Source organism: Scyliorhinus canicula, chromosome 16 (assembly GCF_902713615.1).
Source record: "Scyliorhinus canicula chromosome 16, sScyCan1.1, whole genome shotgun sequence".
In the NCBI taxonomy this organism is placed as follows: Eukaryota; Metazoa; Chordata; class Chondrichthyes; order Carcharhiniformes; family Scyliorhinidae; genus Scyliorhinus; species Scyliorhinus canicula.
The window spans coordinates 112,434,462-112,457,173 of NC_052161.1; the positions used below are offsets into that span (position 1 = coordinate 112,434,462).

The following is a 22,712-nucleotide window of genomic DNA, read 5'->3' on the forward strand; positions in this document are numbered from 1 at the left end:
TCTCAGCGTTGACCATGTCAAGTCCCCTAAGAATCCTATATGTTTCAATAAGGTCACCTCTCATTCTTCTAAACTCAATGAATACAGGTCCATACTAGTCAACCTCTGCCCATAAGAAAATCCCTTCATACCCAGGATCAACCTTGTGATCTGAATTGCCTCCAATGCCTCCAATCTTTCCTTAGATAAGGGGACCAAGACTGTTCACAGTATTCCAGGTTTGATCTAACTAGTGTGGTGTATAGTTTTAGCATGACTTCCCCCTTTCCTTTTGAAATAAAGACGAACATTCCATTTGCCTTCCCTATTACCTACTAAACTTCCATGCTAACTTTTTGTGATTTATGCACGAGGGCCTCCAAATCCTACCCTTCAACTTTCTGCAGTCTTTCTCCATTTAAATAATACACTGGATGTATTTTAGGGGAATTTTTTATACAAAGGACATTAAAATCAGAGTAGTATAAAGTATTAATTCACCATGATACCAAGGGGGCATGATATTCTAGATGTGAGGAGAGACTTGAGATGATGGGAGTACTTCCACTGGAGTACAGAAGGCTAAGAAGAGATTTCACAAAAATATCTGAAATAATAAAGTGTTCTAGTAGAAGTGTCCTGGTCGTGAATGAGACAAGACTACCTTCTTGAATGGGAAGTTGATGATCAGGGACCATCAATTGAAGATTGTCATTAAGAAGTTAAGAGGATTTATTTTTCTGTAGAGTGTTGTTTGAACATGGAATGTTTTACCAGAGAGCAGGCCAGGCAGCAACAATAGTATTTCTGAAGGGAAAATTGGATAGATATTTGCAATTGGGGAGATGCAGAATTATTGAGAGAAATCTTTGATGGGCCTAGCAAAGAACCAACAGAAATTTGATGGGTTGAATGGCCATCTTCAATGCACAAATCTATTGTGAAACGAGGGCATATTTCCCTATGTTTCCAATTGTTGCACTAGTTGATTTATAATTCACCGGTCTTGCGTGGAGGAGCTGTTTTTAAAATTATTTGTGAAAAAGTAGGTTCTCCCCTTTTACTATCACTCCATGGGAACACCGGCATCTGGATGTTTCCCTCCCAAGCTACACACCACCCTGACTTGAACTATATTGCCATCTTTCACTGTCACTGGAATCCTGGAGTTCCCTCGTTGACAGCACTGTGGATGTACCACGGCGGTTCAGGAAGACAGCTCACCAAAGCAGCTGTATTTCCGAATCAAAATGAGAGACATATGGCCCCCACCCAGAACTGACAAATAACAGGATATCTCTGCACCCATTCCAGGAAGTTCAAGCAACACCTGTCCCAAACTGCTGCCAGGAGGGTAAATATTCCTGCAACATGACTATCTTGACCCACATTCACTAAACCATTTATTCATCAGTTCTCTTTGCTCCATTCTACTGACTAAGCAGATCACCTGAAACACACACTACTATCAGTTTAGGCATGTTAGTGCCAAGAAATCTCTGTATTCCTCTTAAGGAGCAGCATGCAGTTTAATGCACATTGACGTCACAATGAAATATTCAGTTGGCTGGACAGCTGGTTTGTGAAGCAGAACAAGGCCAACAGGTTCAGTTCCCGTACCAGCTGAGGTTATTCATGAAGGCCCTGCCTTCTCAACCTTATCCCTCGCCTGAGGTTTGATGATCCTCCAGTTAAATCAACACCAGTCAGCTCTGCTCTTCAAAGGGGAAAGTAGCCTATGGTCATTTGGGACTATGGCGACTTTACTTGATGGCCGTGTGCAATATGGGTATTCAATTTGTAATGTTCTACCACTAGGTGTCATCCAACTACTTTGTTACGATTTCAATTGAGAAAATGTATTAAGGACAAAGATAATTGTACTTTAGCAAACCTCTGTCCCAAAGTGCATTCGAATCATTCTAAAAATAGTTGTTTGAATGAAAAAATGAGATTTTTTGTTCCATCAGTTTACATGTATTGACAATTTTGACCTTGTATTTTAAGCTAATCTGCCAATTGGTTTACCCATTTGTGATTAACATCTAAGAATCTACCACACCTTGGCATTTTGTATCTTTTTTTATTCGTTCATGGGACATGGATATTGCTCGCCGGGCCAGCATTTATTGCCCATCCCTAATTGCCCTTGAGGGGGCAGTTAAGAACCAACCACGGGTCTGGAGTCGCATGTAGGCCAGACCAGGTAAGGACGGTAGCTTTCCTTCCCTAAAGGACGTAGTGAACCAGATGGGTTTTTACGACAATCGGCAATGATTTCATTGATCTTTTAATTCCTGATTTTTATTGAATTCAAATTTCACCACCTGCAGTGGTAGGATTTGAACCCTGGCCCCCACAGCATTGCCTTGGGTCTCTGGATTACTAATCCAGTGACAATGCTACGGTGCCACCATCTTCCCAGGTGCCTATTCAAGCTTTGAGGAATCGGAAGTCAAGCTAGTTATTGCGGTGCGTCCAGCCTCTTCTGCGTTCGTAGCCCCAGTGTAAATATGGCTGACTGGCATGTTTTTAAGAGTAGTGACTCCCCAAATGTTGGTGGGAAATTAGGCAGTGATGGTATTTTGGGGGATATGGCTGGACTTCCACTACTTTAAGATGGTGATTGTATGCCACTTACACAGTGCGAATGTTATGTAGTACATATCAACCCAAGTCTAGATATTATCTAGGCCATCTGGTAGACTAGCATGCAGTGCTTCATTATCAGAAACGTGGACACTGGAATTATCAGTAAGCAGATCTACCCCTAACATTAGGACAGAGGGACTGTCATCAATGAAGTATCTGAAGATTATTGGGCTGAGAATGTTTTCCTGGGGTACTTACTCAGTGATGCTTTAGGGCACTAATAACACACCTATGACGATGGTAATCTCTTGTGTTTCAAGGTGCATTGGTCAAATGCTGCTTGCGTATTAAAGGCAGCAGCTCTTACTTCTCCTTTGACTTTGTGTTTGCATCCATATCTGAGCTGAATTGCAATGAAGTCAGGAGCTTAATGGTTCTGTGAAACCTGTGCTGGGGTGACGGAACTTTTGATGATTCCTGCCAATAGTTCAGTGATTTGGAGTAGTCTAATGGGTGGTCATTGGTAGGGTTTCTTGTGGATAGGCCATGGCTGGGAAAGTTTCCATGTTGTTAGGTAAATGCTAATTTAATAGCTATTAGGAAAAAAATAGCTCTGGTGAACAGATCTTTAGGACTATATTTGGGTTGTTATCAGGACTCATAGCTTTTCCTGATCCATTACTCCAAGCTGCTGCCATGTCATGTGTACATAACTGAATTTTCTGGGCACTGACTTCTATGTTAATGGTAACTTTAGGAGGAGACCAAATAGAATTATTCGCTAGTGATTGGAGTTGATATAATTACAGCTTCCATTTAGTATCTTAACCAGCATTCCCCTTTCAGCTGTGTGTTAAAAGTACATGAGCATCTTAAATACTCCATCAATATTCTCCTGCAAATTTTTTTTTAAAATGTTTTTATTCTCCATTTTCACATTTTCCTTCAAACTTTACACCACACCCACCGACAGTAAACGGTAACAAATACAAAATCAATCCCCTTAACAATAACAACGATCCCATCCTCCCACCAACCCAAACAACGGCCCACCTGTCAATATATGCATCCAATAAGACAAACCCTCCCACGGTGGAAACCAAAAACAAAGGAGAAAAAGAAAAAGGAGTCCGGGACCGCCCATGGTCACCATAGAGTCCACCCACACACACACTCATTGCCATCTAACCTCTGAAAGAGTACCGTACATGATACCCAAGAGTTCTAAACGCGCCCCCCCCCCCCTCCAACTCCTCCCGTCCACTACCTCTTGTAGAACACCTCCCCCAACTTTCCACCCCGGCTAGACCACTCGGATCCTGTTCTGCCAGGCTCCGATGGCCGCAGTTCCTCACCCCACCTCACTCACGTTCACTGCCGGCTTAAACCGGCCAGCGTGGAGGCCCCCGCCCGGGTCCTTTTCTCCCTTGCCCGGCCCTAGGAAAACCCAGAAATCCCCTTTTAACACACAAACCCCGCATATCCACCTACACCCAAAAGAACCCTCACTTCGAGTGAAAGTCCCATCACTTCCCTTGTCCAAATATATACAACATTGGCTTCTTTAGCCCATACACCAACACGCAGTGAAACACAAAAGAAGAAAATAGTCATGAGGTTACATCGGGACATGGCCATTTCTCAATTTCTCAGCTCTGCCACAGTCCTTCTGCCTTCGCAAACTCCTCCGCTGCTTCCGCTGTTCCAAAATAAAGTCCTTGAGCTTGTAAGTCACCCTCAGCTTCGCTGGATATACAATGCCGCACTGCACCGTGCGAATGTACGGTGCCCTCTTCACCCGGTTGAAAGCAGCCCGCCTCCTCGCCAGCTCCACCATAAAGTCCTGGTATACATGTATACCAGCTCCAGCCTACTGCACCACCCGCTTATGCTTGGCCCAGCACAGGACCTTCTCCTTCACACTGTACCTACGGAAGTACAGAGTCACTACCCTTGGCGGATCACCCGCCTTTGGTACAGGCCTCCACGACCGAGGAGCCCGATCCAGTTCATACCGGGAGGGATCCTCCCCCAATAGTTTTGCCAGCATCGCGGCAAAATGCTCAGTCGGCCTCGGTCCTTCAACTCCTTTGGGCAGCCCCACAATCCTCAAATTCTGTCGTCTGGATCTGTTTTCCAGGTCTTCCAATTTTCCTCACAGATCCTTGTTAATCGCCATCACCGTCCGCATCTCCTTCCCCATCGAGGTAAGTTGATCACCGTGCTGCAATAATGTCTCCTCCACTTCCTTCAGCGCTTCGCCTTGCTCCCGCACACCCGCCACTGCGCTCACCACCGCCGTCATCACCGGGGAAATCGCCTCCTCCACCAGCACACTCAAAACCTCGCTCATCTCCTTCCTCATTGTCTCCATGTATTTTGTAAACTGCCTTTCGAATTCCGCAGCTATCGCCTTAGTTATTTCTTCAGCCATAAGCACTGCGGCCTCCCCTGGTGCTCCAGCCTCCATTTTACTTGGTGATCCCGCGGTCACCTTTCCACTTCCCGATGGGCCTTCGGCCGTTTTTTTGCTCACCCTCGACATTTTCCTTTACTGCGCCTTCACTGCCTCCTCTATGCCTTCTCCCTGCTTTTGCCACCTCCGTGGACCATGGGACCCGAAAATGCCGTTCCCAAACGAGAGCCCTCCATTGCGCGGCTGCCTCCCGCCCGCCGTCAGTGGAAGTCGTTCTCCTGCAAACTTTATGTACAAAGTTTCAGGACTCAAAGCTTTTCCTGTCAGTCAGTATTAGTCTTCCATTATTGACCACTTCCGTATGACTGTTGACTTTCTATTAAAGTTATCAGTGATTTGAAATTGGTTGTACCATGTGGTGTTGAAACACCTGTGTGCTGCAATGCAGAATGGTGGACAAAATTTCAATCTCTATCCCGACCCCCTCAGAGCGAACTTGACCTTTTCGAGTCTCAGGAATTCTGCCAGGTCACTCGCCCACACTCCCGCTTTCGGGGCTCCGAGTCTCGCCACCCTAACAAAATCCATCTCCGGACTATCAGGGAGGCAAAGGCCAAAACATTGGCCTCTCTCACCCTCTAGACTCATGGGTCTTCTGACACCCCAAACTATTAATTCTTAATGGTAGCAGAGTTGACCTGGAGGTTCACCTTAGAGGATAGAGAATGGAGTAACCATATTACTGTCCTGAATCCATATTAGATAACAAGGGAAGAAGCTGAGAGAAATTTATCATCCACAAACCTCTCTGACACTAATGTTGAAATATGGAATGTCAGTATGCTCAGTGTCTGATTTTCTCATTCGTTTGTATATGATTGAAGCTGATCAGATTTTCTAATTTTTCTGAATTGTTTTACCAGTTAGTCTGTCGTGGTCTGCCTCTCGTTTGCTCATTGTGACTACATTTGTATTGTGCAGATGGGGACTTTGCTCTACAAGGCAGTCTTGGCAGCCTTTCCCTCAGTGACCTGACGCCTCATGGAGAACTTTACAGGGAACGTTTTACCACTAGCGGCAAAGAGGCACTTGTGTTCAACATTTACAAGTATGCATTTGTGTGTTTTTATTAACTTTGACCTTATTCATAGAAAGATATAACTATTCTTTCTGTGTTCTTTGCAAATAAAATGGAGGAGTAAGAAAAATCTCCGGTTGGGTTTTGGCATTTAATTTTGTTGGCCAAAGCTACGAAATGAAAGAAGAGCAGCTCTCGGTCTTTAAATTACTGCTGCGATATATCTTTGATTCTGCAGGAAGTTGAAAGATTTGTCCCATTCGTTCTACAGAATCCCAGACAGAGAATGGTTTAAAAGGGAGATCAAATGTTTCCTGTTTGACTTCACAATGTTCTACACCAGAACTGTGCGGGCAACAAAAATGTAAAAGAAAAGATTGCAGCTGGAGGATTGTAATGAGCTTGAGTGCTTGAGGGGACAAAATACAGCTGCAATTAAATCCTGATTGACTTATCATATATTAAAAAAACTGCTACTGATCGTAAAAATTTCTTTTGCCTCAAGTAAAATATCTTTAGTACACCTGGAATGGAGTTTCATGTTGCATTTGTACTTTTAAAAAAGAATTAATTTTATTTTTCCACAGCTTGTGCACCTTGTTAGAATCATAGAATCCCTACAGAGCCGAAGGAGGCCATTCGGCCAATCAAGTCTGCACCGACCCTCTGAAAGAGTACCCTATCTATTTTTATCTATTTTTTTAATTTAGAGTGCCCAATTCATTTTTTTCCAATTAAGGGGCAATTTAGCATGGCAATCCACCTACCCTGCACATCTTTGGATTATGGGGGTGAAAACCCGGGGAAACACGCAACACGGGGAGAATGTGCAAACTCTAAACTGACAGTGACCCAGAGCCAGGATCGAACCTGGGACCTCGGCAAGTGTACCCTATCTGGACCAACTTCTCTGCCCTATCCCTGTAACCCCACCTGGGGCAGCAGGGTAGCATGGTGGTTAGCATAAATGCTTCACAGCTCCAGGGTCCCAGGTTCGATTCCCGGCTGGGTCACTGTCTGTGTGGAGTCTGCACGTCCTCCCCCTGTGTGCGTGGGTTTCCTCCGGGTGCTCCGGTTTCCTCCCACAGTCCAAAGATGTGCGGGTTAGGTGGATTGGCCATGCTAAATTGCCCGTAGTGTCCTAATAAAAGTAAGGGGGTTGTTGGGTTACGGTTATAGGGTGGATACGTGGGTTTGACTAGGGTGATCATGGCTCGGCACAACATTGAGGGCCGAAGGGCCTGTTCTGTGCTGTACTGTTCTATGTTCTAAGTCAAACGACTTTGGACACTAATGGGCAATTTTTAGTATGGTAAATCCACCCAACCTGTACATCTTTGGGCTGTGGGAGGAAACCGGAGCACCCGGAGGAAACCCATGCAGACACGGGCGAAAGTGCAAACTCCACACAGTCACCCAAGCCCAGAATTGAACCCGAGTCCCTGTGAGGCTACAGTGCTAACCACTGTGCCACCCCAAATACCTATACAGTAGTGGTGAGTGCATGTAGACCCTGCCCTCCAACTCCAAAACCTGGCTAACACCACTATCCCATTTGGTTGCTGGAAGCCCCCTTGGGGAGGACTACAGTGATTTGCCATCATAATATTTCTCATGTATAAGAGTGCAGTCTCTACTTGATGTCTCTCCATGATGGACAGCTGGCGAATTGTGATCAGTCAGTATGTCCATATTGGAGAGCCAATTGTCTTTGACACCAACTGAGATACGTATTGAGGCCATGATATCTGAATTGTATTGGTGCAATCTTAAAACTATAGTTGCTCTGTGTGAACTTTGTATTCTTTTTGTTAAAGCTGACCCAAATATGGGTGAAATTTTAACACATCCACGGAAACTTTTATAATATATATTTCCGGGTCGGCACGTGGCGCAGTGGTTAGTACTGGGACTATGGCGCTGAGGATCCAGGTTCAAATGCTGGCCTTGGGTCACTGTCCGTGCGGAGTTTGCACATTATCCCTGTGTCTGTGTGGGTTTTACCCCCACAACCCAAAGATGTGCAGATTAGGTGGATTGCCCCTTAATTGGAAAAAATAATAATTGGGTACTCTAAATTTATTTTAAAAAAGAATACATTTTTCCATTCTTTGTTACACAGTGAAGTTTATTGATCTTCTACCATGGCCACTACCCTTTCCACCGCAGTGTCTGCTTTCACCTCTAAAATATTGCATGACTCTGCCCTTGCCTCATTCCACCTGCAGCTGAAACCCTTATCTATGTCTCAACACCAAACTCAATTGCTCCTTGACTGTTTTGGCTGACTTCCCATAATCTACCCATAGTAAGCACCAGCTGAACCAAATTCTGTTGCCCTGATCCTGTCTCCTGTCAGGTTAGACGCCCCTATTATCTAGGACAACACGGTAGCATAGTGGTTAGCACAGTTGCTTCACAGCTGCAGGGTCCGAGGTTCGATTCCCAGCTTGAGTCACTCTGTGAGCGGAGTCTGCACGTTCTCCCCGTGTCTGCGTGGGTTTCTTCCGGGTGCTCCGGTTTCTTCCCACAGTCCAAAGATGTGCGGGTGAGGAGGATTGGCCATGCTAAATTGCCCTTAGTGTCCAAAAAAATGTTAAGTGGGGGTTGCTGGGTTACAGGGATAGGGTAGATTTGTGGGCTTCAGTAGGGTGCTCTTTGTAAGGGCCGGTGCAGACTCGAGGGGCTGAATGGCCTCCTTCTGCACTTTAAATTCTATGATTCTATCAATCACCCCTGCCTTTGCTGAACTACTTAGGTTGCCGATTCTAATGACTTCAAATTTAAAATTTGCATTCTTGTGTTCAAATCCTTCATGTCCTTGTCCCCTCCCTTTCTCACCAACCAGCATGACTGTGCAATCCCAAACTCTCAGTTGCTCTGATCTCCAAAGCATCCCTCCACCTTCCTTCACCCTATCATTGGTTACAGTGCCTTCAGTTACCTCGGACTTTGGAATTCTGTTCCTATTCCCTTCCACCTCTTCCCCCTTTTAACTAAGCTTTTAATCACCTTTCCTACTATCTCCTACTTTGGCTTGTTGTCCGCTTGCACCATTGAAATACCAAATGCAAGTTGTTGGTGAATAAGGCAATTCTTTTTTGTCTGAAACCAGGTATGGCAGAGCAGACCCGAAGCTGAAGCGAGATTGTGATATGAGAGTAAGTCTTCAAATGGCATCAGTGCAGTATGTGCACACCCAACGCTTCCAGGCTGAGGTGGTGGCATTTATTCAGAACTTCACACAGCTACAGGACGTGCTGGGGCGACAAAGAGCAGCTATAGAGGGACAAGCGGTAAGATATTCACTTTACCAACTACTTTTTTCTTTAAACGCATTTTATTCAAACTTGTATCAAAGTAGGTTACAGCAAATAAACACCCTGGGAAACATTCTTCCCAACAATCAACTAAACCGTGTGTACAGATTTTTCTCCTTTTTCACTTTTCCCCCCGATCCCCCTACGACAAACAGCTCCTCAAACACGGTCACAAACATCCCCCACCTTTTCTCAAACTCCCCCGCTGAGCCCCTTAACTCATACTTTATCTTCTCTAACCGCAGAAAGTCATACATGTCATCCAACCATGCTGCTACCCCCGGTGGCGATGCCAACCGCCACTCCAGCAAAATTTGTTGCCGTGCAATCAGAGAGGCGAAGGCCACAACATCGGCCTTCCTCCTCTCCATGAGCTCCGGCTTCTCTGAAACCCCAAGTATCGCCACCAAAGGGTCCGGGTCCACCTCCTCCACTATCCTGGCTAAGACTGCGAAAATGCCCACCCAGCATCTTCCCAATTTTTCACAACCCCAAAACATGTGCGCATGATTCGCTAGCCCCCGCCCGCACCTCTCACACCTCTCACACTCATCTGCTACCCCCTGAAAGAACCCACTTATTCTTGCCCCGAGTCTAATGCACCCTGTGTACCCCCTTCAACTGTATCAGGCTCATTCTTGCACAAGAGGAGGTCCCATTTACCCTTTGCGATGCCTCACTCCATACTTCCCAATTGATCTCCATTCCCAACTCCGCTTCCCATTTCTCCTTGATCTTCACCACCCGCTTGCCTCCCTGCTCCCCCAGCCACTTATATATATATCCCCAATTCTTCCCTCCCCTTCCACATTCGGAAGCAGCAGTCGCTCCAGCAGGGTATCCCGGCAATCTCGGGAACCCCTTCCAGACCTTTCGTGCAAAGTCGCTAACCTGTAGATACCTGAACTCAGTACCCCTCGGCAGCTCTACCCTCTCCCTTAGCTCCTCCAGACTGGCGAACCCTTCCTCCAAAAATAAATCCCTCACCTTGACCAGCCCCACTTCCCTCAACATCCTGTATCCATCCCCTCCCCGGCTCAAACCCATGATTCTCGCACAGCAGCGTTATCACCGACGTCCCTTCCACCCGAAAATGCCTCCTCAGCTGATTCCATAACTTCATTGTGGACTGCACCACTGGGCTTCCTGAATACCTACTCTGAGCCATTGGCAATGCTGCCATCACCATCGCCCTCAAACTAGACCCCTTACAAGATTCCTCCTCCATCCTAACCCACTCTACCCCTTCCCACCACCCCCGCACCTTGTCCACATTCGCCGCCCAATAATAATGAAGCAAGTTTGGCAACGCCATCAGAGATGATTCTGTCCACTTTCTGAAAAAAGACCTTTGGTATAAAGATCGGGAGAGCTTGAAAGATAAACAAGAACCTCGGCAGAATATTAATTTTCACCACTTGGACCCTCCCCGCCAACATTAAGTATAGTGTATCCCACCTCTTAAGATCCTCCCTGGCCTCTTCCACAGCTTTGTTAAGTTCCACTTGTGGAGCCCCGTCCATTCTCTTGCTCCCTGAATCCCCAATTACCTAAACCTATCCCTCGCTACCGTAAATGGCATCCCCCCTAAATTAGCCCACTGTGCCAGCTCATTCACCGGGATATCTCGCTTTTCCCTACATTCAGCTTGTCTCCCGAGAACCCTCCAAAACTCCCCAACAGGCCCATAATCCTTCCCACATTCTCCAACGGACTCGAAACACACAGCAAGAGGTCATCAACATAGACCAACACCTGATGCTCCCTCTGTCCCTTCATTATCCCCTGCCACTCTGCTGACCCCCTGAGAACCATCGCCAATGGCTCAATGGCCAGCGCAAACAGCAGCGGTGACAGCGGGCACCCGTGCCTCGTACCCCTGTGTAAGTCAAAGCTTCGTGAGCTCATATAATTCATCCTCACCCTCTCTTGGCGCCACATACAGCAACCGCACCCATGCCACAAATCTCGGCCCAAACCCAAACCTTCGAACAAGTACCGCCACTCCCACCTGATCAAATGCTTTCTCCGCGTCCATGGACACCACCACCTCCGGTACCAGAGCTCTCGACCGATTCATCACCACATTCAACAGTCGTCTTACATTACTCGCAAGCTGCCTGCCCTTCACGAAGCCTGTTTGATCTTCTGCAACCACCCCCAGGACGCAATCCTCCATCCTCCCTGCCAAAAACTTAGCCAATACTTTCACATCCGTGTTTAATAGTGATATGGGTCTACATGACCCACATTCCACTGGATCCTTCCCTTTTTTTGGGATTAGTGTGATTACTGCCTGCTTCATCGTCTCCGGCAGCTCCCCCTTCTCCAGTGCTTCATTAAACGCCCCCAACAGATGTGGTGCCAAGTCCGCTGCAAATTCCTTATAAAATTCTGCCGGGTACCCATCCAGCCCAGGGCCCTTCCCCGACTTCATACCCCTGATACTATCCAGCACTTCCCTCAGCTCCAGGGGCTCCTCCAACGCCTGCCTCTTTGCTTCCTCCATCTGGGGAAATACCAGCTTGATCCAGAAACCACCCCATATCCTCCTCCTCTCCTCCTGGGTTTGCCTTATAAAGTCCCTGGTAATACTCTCTAAATGCCTCATTTATCTTCCCTGGCTCTGATACCACATTCCCAGTCCGGATCTTCAATATTTCCCTGGACCCAGCCTGCTTCCGCAGTTAGTGCGCCAGCATGCGCTCGCCTTCTCCCCATACTCGTATTGCACCCCTCTTGCCCAACGCAGTTGCCCTACCGCCCTCCCCGTTGTCAGCCTGTCAAATTGCCCCTGCAACTTTTTCCTCCTCACTAATTCTCCACGGTGGGCACCCTCAAATATTCCCTGTCCACCTCCACTATCTCACTCACTAGACGGTCATGTTCCACCCTCCTTTCCTTGTTCACACAAACCGTAAGTGAGAGAATTTCTCCCCGGACCACTGCCTTCAGTGCTTCCCAAAAAATGCCCGGCGACACCTCCCCATTTTGATTGAACTCCACATAATCCCCAATCGCCGACCGCACCGTATCACAAAAACCTCCATCTGCCAACAACCCCGAGTCAAACCTCCACCCCGGCCTCTGCTCTAGTCCCGTACTGAACCGAATATCCAGCCAGTGGGGTGCATGGTCCGAGATAACTATCCCTGCATACTCTGCCCCCTCCACCCCAACCAAAATCTCCCGACTCACTACAAAGTAATCAATCCTCGAATACACCTCATAGACATGTGAAAAGAAGGAATACTCCCTTCCCCCTGGGTTCTGAAAGCGCCATGCCGTTCGTACCCTAGCCATCGACCTGGGGCTTGATCTATCCACCCTCGGCTCCAGGACACAGTTACAATCTCCTCCCATGATCAACTGGTACGTGGCCAAATCCGGGATTGCTGTCGGCAACCCCCTCATGAAACCCACATCATCCCAATTTGGGGCATACACATTTACCAACATGACCGGTGCCCCTTCCAACACCCCACTCACAATCACATATCTCCCACCTGGATCCCTCACCTCCTTCACACTCACAAATCCCATTTTTGGCTCATTAAAATCGCCACACTCCTCGATTTCAAATCAAACCCCGAGTGGAAAACATGCACGACCCATCCCCTCCCTTAACTTAACCTGGTCCTTCACACGGAGGTGTGTCTCCTGCAAAAAGACCAACCCCGCTTTCAAGCTCCTGAGGTGCGCGAACACCCACGACCTTTTAACCGGCCTATTCAGTCCCCGGACGTTCCACGTTACCAGCCTTACCAGAGGCTTGTGCCTCCAATCCCCTCTACCCCATTTTCCCCATCTTCCCCATTTAACTCCTGCCCTTTAATTCTACTCTGTACCCAGCCCATCCCAGATGGCCCCTTTCTTCGCCCTTGACCATGTCATCTCTCACCCCCTGACGCATCGCAGAAACCCCCCCCCCACCGGCCACCCCTCTTGGCCTTCTCTCCCAACACCTCACTTCCGTTCACCCGCATGACCTGCTAGCGCGGCTGCCCCTGCCCAAAGGCACATCCTAATGACCTCCCCCCCCCCCCACCCCCCACTCCTCCGCTCAATGAAGAAGGCCTTCTGCTGGCCTTACCCTCCGCCACCCAAACAAGGACTTCTCTTGAACTCCAGGTAGCCTTCTCCAAAAGCAAACAAACAGATGTTAAACACAAACAGTCCCATAAAACAGGAGGGGGGATGGGAACATCCATCCCCACATAAACCTTTCACCCCTACAACTCCTTACAGTCTCAACATTGAACAGAAACCGCCCCCCCCGCAAAAAAAGGCGAAAATCCCCCAATCTCACATCCACTTCATTACATAGTGCAAGCACTCCGGCTCCCAAGCATTGTCCACTAAGTTCTCTCCCAGTTTATGCTCCTTAACGATGTCTTCGGCTGCTTCTGAATGAAATGAAATGAAAATCGCTTATTGCCACAAGTAGGCCTCCCCTAGTTGCCACATTCCGGCGCCTGTTCGGGGAGGCTGGTACAGGAATTGAACCGTGCTGCTGGCCTGCCTTGGTCTGCTTTAAAAGCCAGCTATTTAGCCCAGTGTGCTAAACCAGCCCCATTTCTGGGGTCTCGAAATAATACACCTGGCCTCCGAACGTCATCCATAATTTCACCGGGTAGAGCACCCCAAACCTGATCTGCCGCCGGTACAGCACCGCCTTGGCCTTGTTGAAACCTGCCCGCCATTTTGCCAACTCGGCTCCAATGTCCTGATAAATTTGGGCGTTATTTCCCTCCCAGTCGCAGCTATGCTTCTCCCTGGCCCGCCATAGAATTTTCTCTTTCTCCACATATTTATGGAGTCTCACGATCACCGCCCGCAGCGGCTCCCCAGCTCTAGGCTTTTGCCTCAGTGACCTATGTGCTCGGTCCACTTCAGGTGCTTTATCCAGCACCCCTTCTGCCACCAGTCCCGCCAGCATCCTCAAGACGTACCTCGTGGGACTCGCACCTCCACTCCTTCAGGCTGGCCCACGATTTGCAGGTTCTGCCTTCTCTAGGCGTTCTCCTACTCCACCTTTGCCCTCAGCGTTTTACAAAGGTCTCCCAGGAGCCCCACCTCTGCTTCCAGAGTCTCCAAATGTAACTGCAGCCATTGAATGGCATGACATTATTTCACTGTTGACAGGACTGTAGACAATCTACTATCTGAAGAAGAATCATGTGAACCCGAAACGTTAACTCTGTTTATCTCTCCACAGATGCTGCCAGACCTGCTAAGTTTATCTGACATTTTCAGTTCTTATTTCACATTTCCAAACTCCACACTATTTTGCTTTTATCTAATATGTTGGTTAGTTGTGTAGTTGCGAGGCAGGCAGCCTTTTAGCTGGTTTTAGCTGCCCGACGCTGGGAAATGAAGGTCAGTGAGATGACGTTGTGGAATTAAGTCAAACAGTTTGGATGCAGTGTGCCATCGAACTGCTATATGAGTGCAATTATTGATGGTGAAAAGAAGCAGTATTTAGCACATAGCCAAGTCTAAAGATAAATAATGAGACATTGGAATTGCCTAGATGAATTGGTATTCTTACAGTTACTTGATTGTTGTACTGTTTTCTTTTACTCGGCACTGTTTTTTCTTTAATGGCTTTGTGCCATAAAGAGCCAGATTTTACGTTCGCATTTTTTAAATATAAATAAATTTTATTGAAATTTTTACAAAATACAAAATATAAACATCTTAACTTTGTTAACATACAACCGCGGTAACCCCCCATGAACAGTACCCCCCCCAAGCTTCAAGAACAACTTCAAACAAAAGGAAAGAACAAAAAGAAAGAAGAGAGAAAAAAAAGAGAGATAGCACCCTCCACAAACCCATGTGCACAGTTCTCCCTCCCCCCAATCCTTGCATCCTTCCATTGGAGCAAGATCCTCCGCCCGGCTACTAGGGACGCAAAGGCCAGAACCCCGGCCTCTATCGCCTCCTGCACTCCCGGCTCCACTGCAACCCCAAATATTGCGAGTCCCCAGCCTGGCTCGACCCTGGATCCCACCACCCTCGACACCGTCTTTGCTACCCCCTTCCAGAACTCCCCCCAACGCTGGGCACGCCCAAAACATATGGGCATGGTTCGCTGGGCTCACCGACCACCTAGCACACCTGTCCTCGCCCCCGAAAAACCTACTCATCCTTGTCCCAGTCATGTGGGCCCTATGCAGCACCTTGAACTGTATGAGGCTAAGCCTCGCACAGGAAGAGGAGGAATTCACTCTCTCCAGGGTATCTGCCCACGTCCCCTCCTCAATCTCCATCCCCAGCTCCTCTTCCCACTTTCCCTTCAGTTCCTCCACCGAGGCCTCGTCTACCTCCTGCATTACCCGGTATATGTCCGAGATCCTCCCTCTTCCGACCCACACCCCCAAGAGCATCCTATCCCGCACCCCTCGTGGGGGCAGCAAGGGGAACCCCTCCACCTGCTGCCTGGCAAACGCCCTCACCTGCATGTACCTAAACATGTTCCCCGGGGGGAGCCCAAACTTCCTCTCTAACTCCGCCAAGCTCGCGAACCTCCCCTCCACAAACAGGTCCCTCAACCTCCTAACCCCTGCCCTGTGCCAGCTCAGAAATCCGCCATAAATGCTCCCTGGGACGAACCGATGGTTCTCCCGTATCGGGGACTCCATCGAGCCCCCATTTCTCGCCTGTGCCGTCTCCATTGCCCCCAAATTTTGAGGGTAGCCGCCACCACCGGGCTCGTGGTATACCTCGTTGGAGGGAGCGCCAACGGCGCCGTTACTAGCACTTCCAGGATCGTGCCCACACAAGACGCCACCTCCATCCTCTTCCACGCTGCCCCCTCCTCGTCCGTTACCCACTTACGCACCATCGCCGCGTTGGCCGCTCAGTAGTACCCACAGAGGTTGGGCAACGACACCCCCCCCCCCCCCTATCCCTGCCTCGCTGCAGGAACTCTCTTCGAACCCTCTGAGTCCCATGCGCCCACACAAATCTCGTGATACTGCTGTTGACCCTCCTGAAAAAGGCCTTCGGGATAAGGATGGGGAGGCACTCGAACAGGAACAAAAACCTCGGGAGCACCGTCATCTTGACGGACTGCACCCTCCCCGCCAGTGACAGCGATAACATATCCCATCTCTTAAACTCCTCCTCCATCTGCTCCACCAATCTTGTGAGGTTGAGCCTGTGCAGGGCCCCCACAGCCGGCATCATAATGACATTGAGGAGCCGTTGCACGTTTGTGTTCAGCTGCCTTCCCTTCACAAACCCCGTCTGGTCCTCATGTATGACCCCAGGCACACAATCCTCTATTCTAGTGGCCAGGATCTTTGCCAGCAGCTTAGCATCGGCGTTCAGCAGCGAAATCGGCCTATGTGATCCACACTGCAGAGGGTCCTTGTCCCGCTTCAGGATCAAGGAAATCAGCGCCCGTGACATAGTTGGGGCAGAGCCCCCCCCCCCCCCCCCCCCCCCCCCCCCCCCCCGCCTCGTTAAAGGTCCGGACCAACAGGGGGCCCAACAGGTCCAAATACTTTTTATAGAATTCAGCCGGAAACCCGTCCGGCCCCGGCGCCTTCCCCGACTGCATGCTCCCTATCCCTTTGACCACCTCCTCCAGCTCGATCGGCGCCCCTAGTCCCTCCACCTGCTTGTCGTGGAGCGACAAATCGCAACTTGTCCAAGAAGCGTCCCATTCCACCCTCCTCCACCGGGGGTTCAGACCGGTACAGTTCCCCATAGAAGTCCCTGAGGACCCCATTGACATCTACCCCCCTCCGCACCACCTTCCCAGCTCTATCCATCACTCCCCCAATCTCCCTGGCCGCGTCTCGCTTCCGGAGCTGGTGCGCCAGCATCCTGCTCGCCTTCTCCCCGTGTTCATACACCGCCCCCTGTGCTTTCTTCCACTGGGCTTCCGCCTTTCTGGTCGTCAGTAGGTCAAATCTGGCCTGAAGGCTACGCCTCTCCCCCAGCAATCCCTCCTCTGGGGCCTCCGCATATCTCCTATCCACCTGCACCATCTCCCCTATCAGTCTTTCCCTTTCCCCCTGCTCCCCCCTCTCCCTATGGGTTCGGATGGAGATCAATTCCCCCCTCATCACCGCCTTCAATGCCTCCCAGACCGTCCCCACCCGAACCTCCCCGTTATCATTGGCCTCAAGGTACCTCTCAATACACCCCCGGACCCTCCCGGCCACCTCCTCATCTGCCAGCAGCCCCACCTCCATGCGCCAGAGCGGACGTTGGTCCCTCTCTTCCCCCAGCCCGAGGTCCATCCAGTGCGAGGCATGATCCGAAATGGCAATGGCGGAGTATTCCACTTCCTCCACCCTCGTCACCAGCCCCCTGCTCAGGACAAAAAAATCAATCCTCGAGTAGGCCTTGTGTACATGGGAGAAAAACGAGTATTCCCTGGCCCTTGGCCTCGCAAACCTCCAAGGGTCCACCCCCCCCATCTGGTCCATAAATCCCCTCAACACCTTAGCCGCCGCCGACCTCCTACCCGTCCGGGACTTGGATCGATCCAATGGGGGATCCAGTACTGTGTTAAAGTCTCCCCCCATGATCCAGGCCCGGAATGCGGCCCAACATACGCCGCATGAACCCCGCATCGTCCCAATTTGGGGCATAAACATTCACCAACACTACCCGCTCCCCCTGCAGCTTGCCACTCATCATCACGTACCTCCCGCCACTGTCAGCCACCACCTTCAACGCCTCAAACGACACCTTCTTCCCCACCAGGATCGCCACCCCCTTACTCTTCTCATCCAGCCCTGAGTGGAATACTTGGCCCACCCACCCCTTCCTCAACCGGACCTGGTCCACCACTCTCAGGTGTGTCACCTGGAGCATGGCCACATCCGCCTTCAGTCCCTTCAGGTGCGCAACCACTCGGGCCCTTTTGATCAGCCCATTCAGCCCCCTCACATTCCAGGTTATCAGCCGGATCCGAGGGCTCCCTGCCCCCTTCCCATGCCGATTAACCATACCCCATCCCTTGCCCACCCCCGGCCAGCGTCCCACGCTCTGCCAGTTTCCCACGGCGGCAACTCCTCCCCACCCCCCCCACCAGCACCCCCTGCGTCTTCCAGCTCCTTTCTGACCGTTTCAGCAGCAACCCGGTACCCCCTCCCATCCCCCCCAGGCTAGGACCCCTCCTAACCGCGCCCCCCCCCTCTATAGCACTCCCGTGAGCCAGCTAACTTCTGCTGACCCCGGCGGCTCCCACCCTACTTTCGGCTCCTCCCAACGTTCGCATTTTTTTTATGTACAAGTCACATTCCAGGGTCAACCTAACCATTGTGAAAGAATCAACATAGTTATATTTCACTGCTTTATGATCTGTGGTTCTGCAAAGTAATTCGAGATCAATTTATGGGCAACACGGTGGCACAGTGGTTAGCTCTACTGCCTCACAGGCCAGGTTAAATTCCGGCCTTGGGTCACTGTCTGTGTGGAGTTTGTACTTTCACCCTTTGTTTGAGTGGGTTTACTCCAGGTGCTCCGGTTTCCTCCCACAGTCCAAAGATGTGCGGGTTAGATGCATTGGCCATGATTAAATGGCCCTTCGTGTCCAGGGATGTGCCAGTTATGGGATTACAGGGATAGGGTGGCGCGGACAGGGGAATGGACATGGGTGAAGTGCTCTTTTGGAGAGTCACTGCAGACTCGATGGGCCAAGTGGCCTCCTTCTGCAGTGTAGGGATTCTATGATTTTTCATATTTCTCCAGTTTCTTATGTTATTTGTTTTGCTCATTTCTCTTTATACAATTATACCACAAATTTGATTTAGTACATTGGCATCAGTATACTATAGGAAAAGACATATTTAAGCAAAAAGCCTTTTTCTCTAAAGCTCTTAACTTGCCACATCTGCTTGCAATGCCATGATTAACAAGTGACATCTGTGCAAGCTCCAGATATTTCCTTGGTGTTCTACAACACAAATTTATTGTCAATTTGGAGGGGTACAGGTCACCCTTGAGACTTGCCACTCCAACCTCAAATGCTGCTATAGACTGCTTCAAAATATCAGGAGTTGAAAACGGTGCTGAACACTTCAATTATCAACAAACTTTACCAATTCTGGCCTCATATTAGAGGGTTGGCCATGGATGAAGCAGCTGAAGACGGTTGGGCCAACTATGAAGCACTCCTGCAGCAGTGTCCTTGGACTGAGTTGTTTAACCTCCAACAACCACAACCATCTTTTGTGCTGAAGATTTAAACCTGTGGAGACTTTTCCCCCTTATTCCCAGTTTTGATAGGTCTCCTTGATGCCGCACTCAGACAAATGCTGCCTTGATGTCAAGAGCATTCACTTTTGTCCCACCAAATTGGGCAGCACGGTAGCACAAGTGGTTAGTACTGTGGCTTCACAGCGCCAGGGTCCCAGGTTCGATTCCCCATTGGTTCACTGTGCAGAGTCTGCACGTTCTCCCCGTATCAGCGTAGGTTTCCTCTGGGTGCTCCGGTTTCCTCCCACAGTCCAAAGATGTGCAGGTTAGGTGGATTGGCCATGATAAATTGCCCTTAGTTTCCAAAAAGGTTAGATGGGGTTATTGGGTTATGGGAATGGGGTGGAAGTGAGGGCTTAAGTGGGTCGGTGCAGACTCGGTGGGCCGAATGGCCTCCTGCACTGTATGTTCTATGTTTTAGATCACAGAATTAAGATGCAGAAGGAGGCCATTTGGTCCATCGTGTCTGAATTGGCTCTCCAAACAAACATCATGTTTAGTGCCATTCCCCTGTCTATTCCCTACATCCCAACACATTGTTTTTAATTCAAGTAATCATCTCCTGCCTTTTTGAATGCCTCGATGAATCTGCCCCAACAACACTTCCAGGCAGTGCATTCCAGACCTGAACCACTCGTCGTGTGAAAAGGTTTTTTCTCCCATCACATTTGCCGGGGCAGCACGGTGGCACAGTGGGTTAGCCCTGTTGCCTCACAGCGCTGAGGTCCCAGGTTCGATACCGGCTCTGGGTCACTGTCCGTGTGGAGTTTGCACATTCTCCCCGTGTTTGTGTGGGTTTCGCCCCCACAACCCAAAGATGTGCAAGGTAGGTGGATTGGCCATGCTAAATTGCCCCTTAATTGGAAAAAATGAATTGGGTACTCTAAATTTATTAAAAAAACATTTGCTTCTTTTGCAAATCACTTAAAATCTGTGCCTCGTTCTTGATCCTTTTACAAAAATGAACAATTTCTCCCTATCTACTTTGTCCAGTCACCTCGTGAATTTGAAGATCTCTATCAAATCTGTTCTTAACCTTTTCTCCAAGGAGAACAGTCCCAACACCTCCAATCTATCCTCATAACTGACGTTTCTCATCCCTGGAACCATTCTTGTAAACCTCTTCTGCACTCTCTCCAATGAGTTCACATCCTATCGTATGGTGCCCAGAACTGTAGACAATATTCCAGCTGAGGTCTAACTAGTGTCTCGTGAACCTCCTTACTCTTGTGCTCTATGCCCCAATATTGAAGCCCAGGATACTGTATGCTTTATTAACTGCTCTCTCCACCATCCTGCCACTTTCAATGATCTGTGCCCTTAAACATTCAAGTCCTGCCGCTCCTACACCCCTTTAATTCCTCTGAATCTCAACTCATTTGTCCATCTTTGGACCAAGGCTGTATTGACGTCTAGAGTTGAGTCGCCCTGGTGGAACCCAAACTGAACACCAGTGAGCAAGTTGTTGCTGAATAAGTGAATAAATAGGCACAATGGTTAGCACTGCTACCTCATAGCGCCAGGGTCCTGGGTTCAGTTCCGAACCTTGCCTGTGTGGAGTTTGCACGTTCGCCCCGTGACTGGGGGGTTTCCTCCGGGTGCTCTGGTTTCCTCCCACAGTCCAAAGATGTGCAGGTTAGATGGCCATGCTAAATTGCCTTGTATTGTGCGACAGTTAGGTGGGGGTACGGAGATAATGTGGGGGAAGTGGGCCGGGGTAGGGTGTTTTTTTTTGGAGGGTCAGTACAAATTCGATGGACCGAATGGCCTCCGACTGCAGTGAATGGATTCTATGAATTTGCAAGTGTACCTTGAATACACTGTCGACAACACCGTCTATCCGTTTGCTGATGATTGTGAGTAGACTGAAAGGGTGGGAATTGACCAGAATGGATTTCTTTTTGATTTTTTTGTGGACACGCCATAAGTGCCCATTTGTCAGGTAAATGATTGTATTGTATCTATGTTGACCAAGAAATGTGGGCCAAGGCTCCAAAGTGCGCACAGGGAGGGAAGGGTATTGAAACGATTCTTGAGACATTGTGTTTTGAACTTTTTTTGATTGGCATTTTTTTCCTTTACCTAGTACCCAATTAATTTTCCCAATTAAGGGGCAAGTGCTAACCACTGTGCCGCCCAGATTGGCATTTTTCTTTCCTTTTTTTTCCTTTAAGCCATTCATTCCTGTCTTTTGCGACTCTGTTTTTCGTGAATCAAGGAGTGGGTCTCATATTTCATGACTGTTCAGTTTTCTCAGACTAATGGCCTGTGTTTCTATAGTTTTGGAGCTGGCTTTACCGCGTTTTTCCTTCTTATCTCATGAGGGAATACTATATTACAGCTTGGCATTCTGTCTTGGACTATGAGAATATTGGTGAACTTGAATAATACAAAAGGAAAGTACTGCGAATGCTGGAAATCAGAATGATAAACAAAAAGTACTGAAAACGCTCAGCAGGTCTGGCAGCATCAGTGGAGAGAGAAACAGAGCTAATGTTTGGGGCAGCACGGTAGCATGGTGGTTAGCATAAATGCTTCACAGCTCCAGGGTCCCAGGTTCGGTTCCCGGCTGGGTCACTGTCTGTGCGGAGTCTGCACGTCCTCCCCGTGTGTGCGTGGGTTTCCTCCCACAGTCCAAAGATGTGCGGGTTAGGTGGATTGGCCATGCTAAATTGCCCGTAGTGTCCTTAAAAGTAAGGTTAGGGGGGGGGGAGTTGTTGGGTTACAGGTATAGGGTGGATACGTGGGTTTGAGTAGGGTGCTCATTGCTCGGCACAACATCGAGGGCCGAAGGGCCTGTTCTGTGCTGTACTGTTCTATGTTTCAGGTCTGGAACCTATCATCAGAATTCTGAAGAAAGGCCACAGAGCTGAAATGTTTACTCTTTGCCTCATCGTGGATCCTGCCACGCTTACCTAGTATTGCCACATTTTCTGTTTTCCTTTGATATCAGCAAGTAAAGTTGGGGTGCCTGTTTGTGTGCCTGATCCAGCCATTCTAGCCCTGTTGACACACACAACACAGTGGCAGCATCTGTTCACAATAACCTTAAAAATGTCAGTTTGATGGGAACTTCCTGCAGACATTTGCTTTATCTTGTTCT

The 22,712-nt window shown here is 49.0% G+C and overlaps 1 protein-coding gene across 1 annotated transcript in view; it reads left to right on the plus strand.

Annotated features, from left to right (window-relative positions):
* Positions 1–22,712, plus strand: part of vps13d (vacuolar protein sorting 13 homolog D) — a 302,778-nt gene that overhangs the window by 63,801 nt on the left and 216,265 nt on the right. Inside the window, 2 exon segments of the mRNA XM_038821608.1 lie at positions 5,969–6,095; positions 9,181–9,361. Coding sequence (XP_038677536.1) covers positions 5,969–6,095; positions 9,181–9,361 — 308 coding nt within the window.